General features: G+C 35.9%; 1 protein-coding gene across 5 annotated transcripts in view; it reads left to right on the forward strand.

The window, feature by feature from the left end:
* The window catches only part of Ocrl (OCRL inositol polyphosphate-5-phosphatase), a 65740-nt gene that overhangs the window by 11989 nt on the left and 40824 nt on the right, over positions 1-12927 (forward strand). For all 5 annotated transcript variants that reach the window (XR_010046646.1, XR_010046648.1, XR_010046647.1 and 2 more), the window contains exons 5-12: positions 6406-6516; positions 6924-7013; positions 7676-7796; positions 7881-8042; positions 9283-9384; positions 9915-10029; positions 10892-11008; positions 11119-11306. Coding sequence is in view for 2 of the 5 variants with exons in the window: in XM_013142202.3 (XP_012997656.1) it covers positions 6406-6516; positions 6924-7013; positions 7676-7796; positions 7881-8042; positions 9283-9384; positions 9915-10029; positions 10892-11008; positions 11119-11306 (1006 nt within the window). In the remaining 3 variants the exon portion in view is untranslated. The remainder of the gene's footprint in view (positions 1-6405; positions 6517-6923; positions 7014-7675; positions 7797-7880; positions 8043-9282; positions 9385-9914; positions 10030-10891; positions 11009-11118; positions 11307-12927) is intronic.

Consider the following 12927-nt stretch of genomic DNA (forward strand, 5'->3'; position numbering starts at 1 on the left):
TGGATGACTGCTTATAAAATCCTTTGTTATGTCTCCTCATTTTATAATGATCAATAACAATGAAGGCCTAATTTCAGTATAAACAAGTATTTTCCCACTGTCTGAATGTTGGTATTAAGCACTTTTTAAGTGAAGTTTTTGATTATGGTGTTATGGACTGGAGATGTAGCTCAGTGGCAGTACACTTGCCTACCACATGTGAAGCCATGGGTTCAGTCCCCAGTCCCACAAAAAATGTGTCCAATCATAGAGTTGATACTTCTTTGTTATATATAATTTATAAAGTCAGAAAAATTTAAAATATCAAATTAAAATTATTCTCCTAGAGATTACTCCCATGGCTAACAATTTCATATTTTTATTTCTAGTCTTTTATTTATATCCTTATGTAATTATCATCCTTATATATAGCATTTTTGCTGTTTTTGTGGAGGTTTTCTTTAGAGGGGTGGTTGTTTTTTGTGTTTTGTGTGGGGAGGGGATTGTTGAATTGAACACAGGGCTTTGTGTAAGCATGTGCTCTACTGCTGAGCTGTACCTTCCACCCTTTGTATACAGTTACCTTGTGTTTTCATTTAATATTGTGACATTTTTCCTATATCATTTAAAATTATCATAAAATATTGCTTTTAGGGAACAATATTTCACTGTTGCTGTAAGTCATACAGCAACATATTAAGTTAATTTCTTTATAAAATTAGATAACTGTCAAGGAACATTGTGTGCCTATCAAGTCTTCCTTAGTGACCCTTCTTATAAACTTTGCTGTAAAATTTTGTAGTTTTTCATTTATATCATTTTAGGTTAACAATTTTATGGTAGATTATATTTACTGCCATTATGAATTGAATTTTATCTTCCAATTGCTTTTTACACTAGTATACAGAAGAGTGAATGAATTGTGGATATTTGTATTTTATTCAACTACTTCACTGCAGTTTAAGTTTTTTACTGTTTTATTTTTTTCACTTTGGTAGGCAACTTTGACTATCTGCAAATAATAATTTTGTCTCCTTTCTAATATCATAACTATTAGTTTTGCTTCACATCTCATTATACCCATGAAAATTTTGGGACCAGTGCTAAATAACAATGATCCTAGGTTAGCTCTTGATTTCAGTAAGAATGCATCAGGTGGTGTTTCATAGTTAAGGACATGGTTGCTTGTTGTTTTGGTAGATTTAAAAAAAATCCATGTTAAGAAACTGCATTTATTCAAGGTGGTATGTTCTTTAAAGTCATGACTGTACACTGAATTTTGTTAAATGCCTTCTTGTTATTTATGAAGATAGTTATATTTTTTTTTCTTTTCTTACATTTTTCTGATTTATTGATGGACTGCAGTATACTGATTCCTTCACATCACTCTCCCTAACTTATCTATTATTCAGCAAATAATTGCTATGTCCCTCTTTGCCAAGTATAGTTGTAAACACTGTAGATCATTAGAGAACAGCATAGATAATGTTGCTGCTCCTACTTGGATTCTTTCTTCTGTGCTATTAAGTACAAGGGCTACATAGATGCTTACAATTTATTCATTCATATGCCAGATACCATACTGGGTTCTAGGGATATAGCAGAAATCAATACACTTTTGATACCTTAGGGATTTTAATGTAGGAAATAGACAGATACTTACATAATTGCAATTTTGGTAAGTACTATCAAGAATTAGCACAAGAGTTTATAAAAAGGCTAAGGTGGTGAGTGAGGCAGGGTGGTGAGTGAGGGCCTCTTTGAAGAAGTGGCATTTAAATTGAGATTAGGGAGTCTAGGTAGACCTAGAGTACTAGAGAGAGAATAGTATTCCAGAGAAAGAAACCACAAGGCTCCAAGTTGAAAGATATTTTGACTTTGCAATAAAAGAAGGCCAGGGTATCTGGAATAAGGCTTGAGCACTAAAGCAGGACAGGCTAGGAACAGATCCAATAGAGTCTTGTAAGTCATGGTGTTGAATCTACATTTTGATATTTTAAAACAATAGAAGAGAATGAAAGATTTTTATGCTGAACTGTTATTTTCATGGAAGCAGAAAGACTAATTTTAGGAAGCTGTTTCAGGACCAAAAAGTAGAGAATGTCATAACAGTAGAAAAGGAGAGAAGTGAACAGATTTGATAGGTAATATTTGTAGGTAAATAAATACAATATAAGTTGGTTTGGATGAAGGGACTGAGGAAGAGAAGTGTTAAGAATACTTGGTAAAAACCAGAACTCCCAGGTTTCTGACATGAATGTGCATGATGACTCTATTTGCATAAATACATTGCGAACAGAATGAGTTTTCCTTTGTGGGGGTATCCTGCACTCAGTTTTAGGTGTACTGGGAGTGCTTTGAGATACTTGAATGTAGATCAAAAATTGGCAGCTGACAGAAGAAAGGTTTGGACCACTAGCATATAAAGTATAGGTAAAATTACAAGAGATAGTATGATCGCATATATAGTTGTGCTATCTAATATAGCAGCCACTAGCTATGGAGTCTTTACATTAATTAAAAAAAAATAGCAATTGAATTCCTTAGTTGCAGTACTGGTATTTTAAATGTTCATGAGCCACATGTAGTTATTACCATATTAGAAAGCACATCTACAGGACATGCCCATCATCACAGAAAGCCTTATTGAACAATACTGGTGTAAAATAAAAATGATTTAGGATTGAACTCAAAGAACTCTAATTCTTAAAGGTTAGGCAACTTGAAGGGCCCTAAAAATTCATGACCAGACAAATTAGATGAGTATAGTATAAAATAAGAAATAGGAAATAAGGAGCAGGAAATGACTATTTTTTAAAGAAGCCTGACTGTTGAGGGAGAATACTGAGATGGACTAGAGCTGGAGAGAAATATGGGGTGCAGGAAAATGTTTGTTTTTCAGCTGGGAAAGATTTGGAATATGATTTCATGCTGGTAGGGAGGAACCTGTGCAAGGGAGATTTTAGAGATCTGAGTGTCTTTCTAAGGAGTGGTTATAAGATTACTGAGAGGATTAGAAGGATTCGAAGTGAAGAGGAATCTTCTTTGTATCACAGGGAAGGAAGGAGATGAGAAAAATGCAAGTAGGTTTCAGTGTAATGGCTTCATTTATCTCTGAAGTATGAGGCAAAGCATTCTTTTTGGAACAAGAGGGCATGAAAAGAGAAGGCTCCAAAGTCTAAGGTAAATGAGAAAGTGTAAATATCTCTTCCAGTTAACAGGAAACGTGTTAGTCACGGTAACTGATTGCATAGGATAGTGGGCCTATTAAGGTTACCAAGCAAGATTTTATAGTCAATCTGTGTGTGTGTGTGTGCACGCGCGCGTGTGCATGAATGCACGTGTGCATGAGTGCGCGTGTGCACATGTGCATGTTTGTAGATGTATTTTCTGCTTGTTCAGGTACTATTAGTACAGAGAAGGCAATTAGTTGGATTTCTGATTGAATTTAACCAAGTAGTGCCATGGGAGACTAGAGTTAACGTAGTTGTGAGTTTTTGCAAGAGTGTAACAATGGTATTTGAGAAAAGGGGAAGTGAAAACAGGAGGAAGCTGATAGATAGTGAGAAAGTGGAGGAATCAATGGGCTGGAGGTTCCTGTGCTGTAAAGCAACAATTACAACACAAATAATGAGCAAATAAGTTGGAAGACTAATAGGTCAGAATGAGGTTTTTGATTTAGATGTTTGTTTGTACGATAAAAACAACTCCAGGATATGACAGAGAGCCCTAGTAGGTACCAAGTAAGTGGTCACTGAGGTATAGTGCAGAAGACATTGATTTGATGAGGAAGGTAAAAGCGTTGATTGGATTTTCTGTACTAATTTTAAAAGGACTCAAAATAATGGCAGAGTTTAAGTGGAAAGGAATCCTAAGTGTTAGGTATTAAATCCTGGATTGAGAGGTTTCTGGTTTCTAGAAGGGTGGTAGATTGTCTCATAGAAAAGGAAAAAGTAAGATAGTATGGCCTTATGGGTGAACCTCAAAGGAGAAAACTTTTGTCCTGGGGGAGGAGAGGAAAGAATTGACTGGAAATGGTATTAGAACAAGTATAGTCACCAACCTTAAATTCTATCAGATATAAGCCAGGCATTGTGGTGCTCCTGTAGTCCCAGCACTCAGGAGGCTGAGGCAGGAGGATTATTTTAGTGCGGGAGTTTGATGCCAGCCTGGGCAACGTGGAGAGAGACTTCTGTCAGAAAAGTGGGAGGTACTGGGCAGAGTGGCACACCCCTTTAATCCCAGGTACTCAGGAGGCTAAGGCAGGAGGATTGCAAGTTCTAGGTGATTTGTGCAATTTAGCAAGACTGTAACACAAAATGAAAAATAAAAAGGACTGTTCCATGCTACAGTGTCCCTAGGTTCAATCCCCAGTGCAGTACTGCCGAAGAGATGGAGTGGGGGATCTCAAAAATAAATGCTCTCAGGTGTGAGAAAATAGCTTTCACTAAGGGGCTGCAGGGGAATTGTCTCTTATAGGAGCTAACCAGTTTTCAGTTGATTCTGGTTTTTATTTTGAACTTCATACTAAACTTGACTGGGGAGTATTGAAGAAAGCTACCAGTGCCTAAACTGTATCCATGGAGATTCTGCTCTAATTGTTTTGGGATAGGGCTCAGATGTCAGTGTTTTCTAGCAATGCCTCTGGCGACTGTAATGCATCCATACTTGGGAACTACTGAGAGGTACAAGGTACAGTTCAGATGCACTGGAAGGGATGGAAGTGTTGCTGATCACAGAGGGCCAGAGGGTTTTGGAAGGGAGGAGAACAGAAGGTTGGACCATGGGAAAATTTGCTACTTTTTCAAGCAGCATTATAAAAGCACATCCAATGTTATTTTGTAAGTAATTTCCAAAATTTTCTGGCTATTCTCTAGGCCAGTTTTATGTTTGCTAAAATATATCTTTCAGGAATTGTGGGAGAGAGAATAGGCCTTTTTGTTCTAAATTTCTATCAGATTAAAACTGCTTTTTAGCTACTTCAAACATAAATTACATAAATTATCTGAGAAAGGGAGGCTTATTATGACCTCAGGGAGTTTTCCTTGTATTTTTAAGGCTGCTTTCTCACACATAATTGACATTCTGTTCAAGCCCTGTCCTTTGTTTTTGTCCTTAACCCTGGCATCTTCATTAATTTTCTTATCTCTGATTCACATGGATGCCTGGTTTCACATTTTTTCTCTATTTGTATCTCATTTCTTCTTCTGATCAGTAATTTTATTTTTTCTTTAACTTGTTAGGCAAAATAACACAAAAATGCAAAGGACAAAAGAAGCCAAAAGTTTGGAAATGGAAGTCCAACATAAAAAACTAAAATTTTCATTTCATTTTCGCAAGTGTGAAATAAATTGACTCATTTCTCAGAGTCAGGTTTTTAAATGACTCTGTTAAGTCTGACATTGACGCCACTAGGGGAGTGACCAGCTAGCACTGGACTGGTTTACCTCAGATTTTTCTCAGTGTCAGCATTGAAAGTTTTGAGTTGCAGGAAGCCTGATGACTCCAACTCCAAGACACTTGGTTACCTAGACCATGAAAAGTATTGGGTGACCTATACATGTAACTTACGTCTTATCCTTAAGGAGCTTATAGTTTCCAGGGGCAAGGGAAAAGCAATACATAATTATAATAGGAATATAAACAAATACATTGTTTATAGGTTTCCTAAAACAACATATTCAAATAACTAAGATGATTAACCATAGGGCATCAGAAAAACAGAGACAGTATTGTTACATCTGTAAAAAAATTAGAGCCCTAGGTAACTTTGCTTTTAATTCTGCTATTTTTCAATTGACTGTAGGTGAACCAAACCTCCCTTGGACATGGACTATTGCTTTTCCAATTTTATTCCAGACATGTATTTTTTTACTTGAGATAATAAAGATTAGGTGCTTTTTAATCAGAATACTTCAAACTAATCTCACTATTTTCTTTTTGTTGTTATTGTATATAAATGTAATTTAATCTGAACTTAGGAACAACCATGCTGTTTCCTTTTTTCTTTTCATGCTTCAGGTACTCTTACTATGTGATATAAATTTAAAATGATAGCAGTTTCTGTCTTGGGGGTAGGAGGAGGGTAACTGAGGAATTTTATCTTTTACTAGAATTTGGAGCCCCTGCATTGACATCTGAGAGACAGATCAGAACATAGGGAACCAATTTTGTATGTAGTGTATCTATCACTAGATCAGGTTGCTTACTGGCACAAGTTATCAGTCTTAAGATTTCCATCTTTCCTGAGGCTTCCCTCTGTGTTACTCCTTATGTCACTACCATACAGAATGCCTTGTTTCCTTATCCATGTGAGTCCCTCTACTTGTGGTCTGGACCTTCTGATAACCTGGTACATGGAGAATATGATTCCAATAAAGTGTTGCGTCCTGTAGATATATGTGTATGGCTTTCAATTCTTTTTAGGTGGCTGCAAAATTCGTGTTCAAGGGGACTGGACCAGAGAGCGTCGTTTTGAAATCCCTGATGAAGAACACTGTTTGAAATTCCTCTCAGAGGTCCTTGCTGCTCAGGAAGGTAACTCAAGACCTAACAATTTTCTTCTTTTAGTGGGAGTAAAATTCTGACATGCAAATTCAGAGGTCTATGATTATTAGCAAAGCACCTCACTCCTTGGGCCCTGATAACTAATACTTTTCTTCAGAAATATACCCAGGGAGAAGGTTAGAGAGCAAGTCTATCCAGCTTTAAGGACACTGAGCCGATTTCCAGAATGTTCAGTGCATGCCCTGAACAGTTTACCACCATCTTCCTCTTAGCTGCAGATTACCCCAGAACTGTCCTTATTTTCTTTGTTTTTCCACTATTTTCAACAATAGTTCAAGCCCTTGCATTTGAGGAGTGTTAGATGAATGGCTTTTGGTTATGATAAATTCCATTCAATACCAGTTTCCCTAGTTTCTGACTATGACTTATCTTTTCAGCTCAGTCTCAGCTTCTTGTTCCAGAGCAAAAAGACTCATCCAGCTGGTATCAGAAATTAGACACTAAGGACAAGCCTTCTATTTTTCCAGGTACTGAAAGGATTCTTTTGTCACTGGTTGCTGTGATCATTTTAGAGTTAGTGGATTTAGTTAGGCCAAATGGGATGATGTGGATTAAAGTCAAAATCAGACATAATCACCTGCGGAGTGGTTTTAATCAAGTCCATGGCCACTGTTTATCCTCTCAGTCTTTATCCTTTCTGTGGCATAACAGCTCTTGAGGAGCCAGCTTAGCAAAGTGGTAAAAAATACAGACTCCAGAGCCAGATAGCCTGGGTTTGAATCCCAAGACTGGGGCTCACTAGTTAAATGATCTTGGTCAAGTTACTCAACAACTCGAACTTCCATTCCTTTTTCTTCCACATTGGAAGATTTTAGTAGTACCTACCTTGAGGTTTTATGATTATTAAGGGAAATAATGATATAATCCCTTTCTGTCAAATAGGAATTGCGCTGTCTTCAATAAATGTTAGCTACTATTAAATTCCAGATTATTATGTACAGATTAATATATCAGTACTTCAAAGACATATGTGCTTCTTCCCCTAATCTAAGTAGCTACTACTCTTTGTAGTACCTTTCTCTTTAATAATTCCACCAAGCAAATCATGATTAATTAAAAGTCCTGACCATTCTGGTATGTTGGATGTCAGCTTTTCTCCCCCTTTGACTGTGGGTTCTCTGTGCTTCAGGACTTCTTGGATTTGAGGATAATTTTTCATCCATGAATTTAGACAAGAAAATGAATTCACAAAATCAGTCTACAGGGATTCACCGGGAGCCCCCACCCCCACCCCCATCTGTGAATAGAATGTAAGTCCTACATTGCAACGTATCTCTCCTGTAGGAGATTTATATTTTAGAAATTTTTACTTGAATTTATCATTTATTTGCTAGGCTTCCACGTGAAAAAGAAGCTTCTAACAAGGAACTGCCTAAAGTGACCAACACCATGAGGAAGCTCTTTGTACCAAATACTCAGTCTGGGACACGAGAAGGTCTCATCAAACATATCCTGGCAAAGCGAGAGAAAGAATATGTCAACATACAGACTTTCAAGTTAGTGTCTTTTCTCCTTCCTGAGTCTAAAGAGTTATGTATAATAGACACTGACTTTTTGGTACTTAGGGTATTAGCTTAATTATGAATTAAATACTATAAAAACACTAAAAAGGAATGATCATTGGATGCATGCCCTTTGCTTTGTGCTGCTCAATAGTATGCATATCCAAAATGATGAAGATGCTACAATTATCCTTGGAGTTTCTGACTACTAAGATATACCAAGTCTACTAATGTTTCTATTTGGTCTTAGGGAACTAAATCAAGCTCACATACACTAGAGAACTGTCCCTTAGCACATTCTATATGAAAGTGTGATTATTTGTCTGGCCTGCTGACTTTTTATCGAGGCAGTATACTGGAAAATTAAAGTCCACCACTAACACTAAATCCTAATTTTGGTAAGTTAACTAAGGAAAATTTCACCCAGTCCTCTTGATTGGAAGATCTATTATGGATTGTTTTCCTCTATTACTCTTTATTTTCCCTTTACTTGCTAATATCCTCTTTTCTGGACCTGGTATACGTAGTATTATATGTGGACTGTGATGTGGTGTGACATATGTCTCCAATACGTGATGTGACAACACTTTTCTTTATTATTATGAACAAAGCGTTCCCTTTTAGTCCAAGAATCTGCTAACCCATCATGCCTCAGTTATTCTAATTCAACAGTAACTATATCTCTAGTTTCTCTTATTCCTCATATTCCACATGATGGTTATATTTGTAGGCAAACAGTTAAGACAGTCATGAGTTTTCCCTTCTGCTTTCTCCCTTAATACTATATGTGCCTCATCAGAATTTCCTACATGGATGTCCTTGCCATCTTTGGGAAGTGAGGTCTTTAATTCAGCTATGACTCCTTATAAAACAACTACCTATATTAGAGTGCAAATACCTATATTAGTCTGCAACATGAAAATACCTCTTTCCATTTATAACCTCTCCCTTCAAGTATGAGTGTGGAGTTTAACTGGATAAGAATATGCTAAAACAATTAATGTTTTGTTTCTTAACATGTTGACTTGATTCTTTTCTGTAGTTTCACATAATATATAACAACATAAACCCCATTGTCTATATCCTACAAGTAAGTTTTCTTATGTATATGTCAAAACACTTTGAAGAATCATTGTGGCTTATTAGGAACATACGCTTGCATAGAAATGATGAACAGGGCTTCTGTTTATACTTGATCTTTGTTTTCAATGTATTTTTTGGTGTTACATACTAGGTTTTTTGTTGGAACTTGGAATGTGAATGGCCAGTCTCCAGATAGTGGGTTAGAACCTTGGCTGAACTGTGATCCGAATCCTCCTGATATCTACTGCATTGGGTAACAAAACACTTCTGGAACTTCTTTTTTACTTTATTTCTGGTGTTTGTTTATAAGACATTTTGCCTACCTTCTTGAACAAATTGTTTAGACTACCAGGGACGATAGGCATAAGTTAATTTGTGGGTCAAATTTGTGAGATCAGAATGGAATAGATATCTAACATGATATAAAGAAGCATCTAGTCTTCTCAAAACCCATAAAAAGCAAAGTATACTCTTCATAGAAACTGAGTCTTGAAGTTACTTCTACAGTGACTATAATAAGGTCACAAAATCAAAGTTCTATTGTTAAACCTCATAGGAGGATTTTGTTTATCTTTTGCATGACCTATGAATGTACTTGTGGAGATTCTTTAGAAAACTGTTCTTACTGATAACCTAGTTCAGTGGAGCAGTTTGATAAAATTTAATGTCTCTTCTATTTTTTTTCTTTCTTTTGTTGGTCTAATATCTCAGCAAATGGAACCAAGGGTAGCAAGAGACAGTTATAGAATATGTATAGATACCATATATTTTTTCCCCTCTTAGATTCCAAGAGCTAGACTTGAGCACAGAAGCCTTTTTCTACTTTGAATCTGTAAAGGAACAAGAATGGTGCATGGCTGTAGAGAGAGGTTTGCATTCCAAAGCCAAGTATAAGAAAGTAAGCCACATTTAATTATTTTTTTAGTATATGACTAACTAGAACTCACTGGAAGGTATTCCATTATTTGTAACTCATTCCAAAACAATGATTTAATTGACTTTTCCATATGTGTAATATTGGAATAGGGCAGACTAATCCTTCATACTTATTTCCTAGGAAAAAAAGTTCCCAAGTTTTCCGATCCTATATTTCAATTGCTTAGATAGCTTGTAGGGGGAAAAGATTGTGTTGTACTCATATCAATAATTAATGCAAAATAATTACATATAAAGTAACTAATTTGTGCAATAAATGTTTCAGATTGAAGTTGTTTGCTGACATACCATAGTAAGCTCTTTAAAAGGAGTAATCTGAGTGATTTTCCTCTATATCTTTTTAAAAATTTAGATAGATAATGTGTTTTTCCTCTCATACAGGTTTCTGATTAATATGTATCTCAAGCATATTTCTAGCTCTAGTTCACATACTAAAAATAAAGTAAAAAGGGTTACTGTTTATAGATGCAGATTTCTTAGAAAATTAGAAATCAGAAACTAAGAGTAGTAAAAGGAACAAATGGGCATAGCAGTTTTTTTGCCGTGTTATTTGAACTTTTGAAAAAGTTATTAAAAGAATAAGTTTGGAGTTGAGTATACTCATTGTCACCCAAGACTTTTAACTTTAATGGTCAGAGCCAGGTTGGAGCGTCCCCAAGAGAATTGTGGTTTCCAGTTTATAGGATCTTCTGGGAAATTAGAACATTTGGATTTAGATTTTTGAGCATTGGTATGTCATTTTGGTAGAAAAATTAATTCCAGGAAGTTCAATATGTGGCAAAGAGTGATGTTAACAGTGCCTTTTATAACTCTGGAATTCATAGGTTCAACTAGTCCGCCTTGTTGGGATGATGCTCCTTATATTTGCCAGAAAGGATCAATATCGGTATATTCGTGATGTTGCTACAGAAACAGTTGGAACTGGGATCATGGGGAAAATGGTGAGTTACTTGGGAAGTACCCTGGACTATTATTTATGTCCATGTGAAATTAAATTGATGCTTAATGTGCAACTAACTGGGAATAATTAAATAATTGTACTTGCTAACAGGGAAACAAAGGTGGAGTAGCCGTGAGATTTGTGTTTCACAACACTACCTTCTGCATTGTCAATTCCCACCTGGCTGCCCACGTGGAAGACTTTGAGAGAAGAAATCAAGATTATAAAGACATCTGTGCAAGAATGAGTTTTGTAGTCCCCAGTCAGACCCTCCCACAACTGAACATCATGAAACATGAGTGAGTGGTTATCTCTCCTGTGGCCTTTGAATAGTGAGCATAAATGTGGTGAGAAGCTCTAGAACTGTGAAGAGTGAGGGATTGTCATTTAGAGATTAGGGACACAAGCAAGAGGACTAGCAGACTTACTGAGAAATTAGGTTTGACATCAGAAGAAACGTTACTTGTATTAATGAAGTATATAGGGTAATGCCAGAACGGTCTGTCAATTGGAGTCAGTTTTTGGATTTTATTATAAAGCAGAAGTTTTCATTGTAAATTTAAAACAAAAGATAAGACTAACAGTAAAAACACCTCACCACTTCTCTATTGTTCCCAGCCAGTCCTTATAGTTGGGTGTATATCTAAAATCTGTGCTGTCTTGTATGATAACCACTGGCCATATATGGCTGTTCTGCACTTGAAAAAGTGGTCTACCCAAATTGAGATATCCTCTGATCATAAACAGTATGTTGGATTTGAAAGACTTAAGAGGGAAATGTTGACTATCTCAATTTTTTAATGTTAATCACATGTTGAAATAACAATTAAGATATATCGGGCTAAGTGATACTTGGTTTTCACTTGTTTTTTTTTTTTGACTTTTTAAATTCAGCTACAGAAAATTTAAAAGTATATTCTGACATACATTATGATTCCATTAAATAGTGCATTCTAGATAATATTCATGTACAAACACACACATTCTTGTTGTATAAGACCATATTGTCCTATTTATTGTGGGTCCTTTTCCATGCCAGTGAATGCAGATCTATATTGTTCTTTCTAATGGTTGTGATTATTAAAAGCAGAGTGGCAGAGATAGATCAGTGATGAATCGAACTTAGGATACAAATCCATTGAGTGTTATTGTGATAGTAACTATTTGCAAAGACATTAATACTGGTCATTGAAATTCTGATAAGGTGGTTTAGAATAGTTTGAGATCAGGATTAGTAGTAAAGCAAAAGACAATGTAAGGATATTAAAATCAGGGTGATTGAGGAAAGATTAGTGGAAGGTAGTGTTATTGGAGTGTTTATTGCTTCAGTAATTAGGATCATATAAAATGGGTGATTAAAATATGCAATGTATGCTTGAATGTTAAAGTTATTATAGTAAAAGACACATCGCCATTAATCCTTCTCCAAATATATCCCTCTCTTTGAATACACTTATTCATAACACCATTATTCCCACTGCCTAAAGCAGTTCTGGAAGTCATTCTTTCACGAGTGATGTAATGAGGTGTGGTGAAAAATAGTGAATGCTCAGATGCCGTCCAGTAGAAAGTGTGTAAAAGCATAATAGTACATCTTCATCCACCATATTCACCAGATCTCACATTGTATGACTTCTGACTTTTCCCCTAAGTCAGAATTACCATGAAAGACAGACATGTTGAATCAGTTCAGGACATTAAGGCAGCCACAGGAGTGTAACTAAAGACACTCAAAAAATAAAATTTCCAGAACTGCTCCAGAAAATGGTAAGAGCAGTATAATAAATGTGTTTGAAGCAAGAGGGAGTACTTCCTTGGGAAGAGTATTTAATAGCAATGTGTCTGTTATTGTTACAAACAAAAATAAAACTTTCACCATAGTTTGGATCATACCTTCTAGAATTGTTTCATAGTGTCAGA

Source organism: Cavia porcellus, unplaced genomic scaffold, assembly GCF_034190915.1.
Source record: "Cavia porcellus strain 051 isolate PalLab524CR breed Dunkin Hartley unplaced genomic scaffold, mCavPor4.1 scaffold_3, whole genome shotgun sequence".
NCBI classification, from domain to species: Eukaryota; Metazoa; Chordata; class Mammalia; order Rodentia; family Caviidae; genus Cavia; species Cavia porcellus.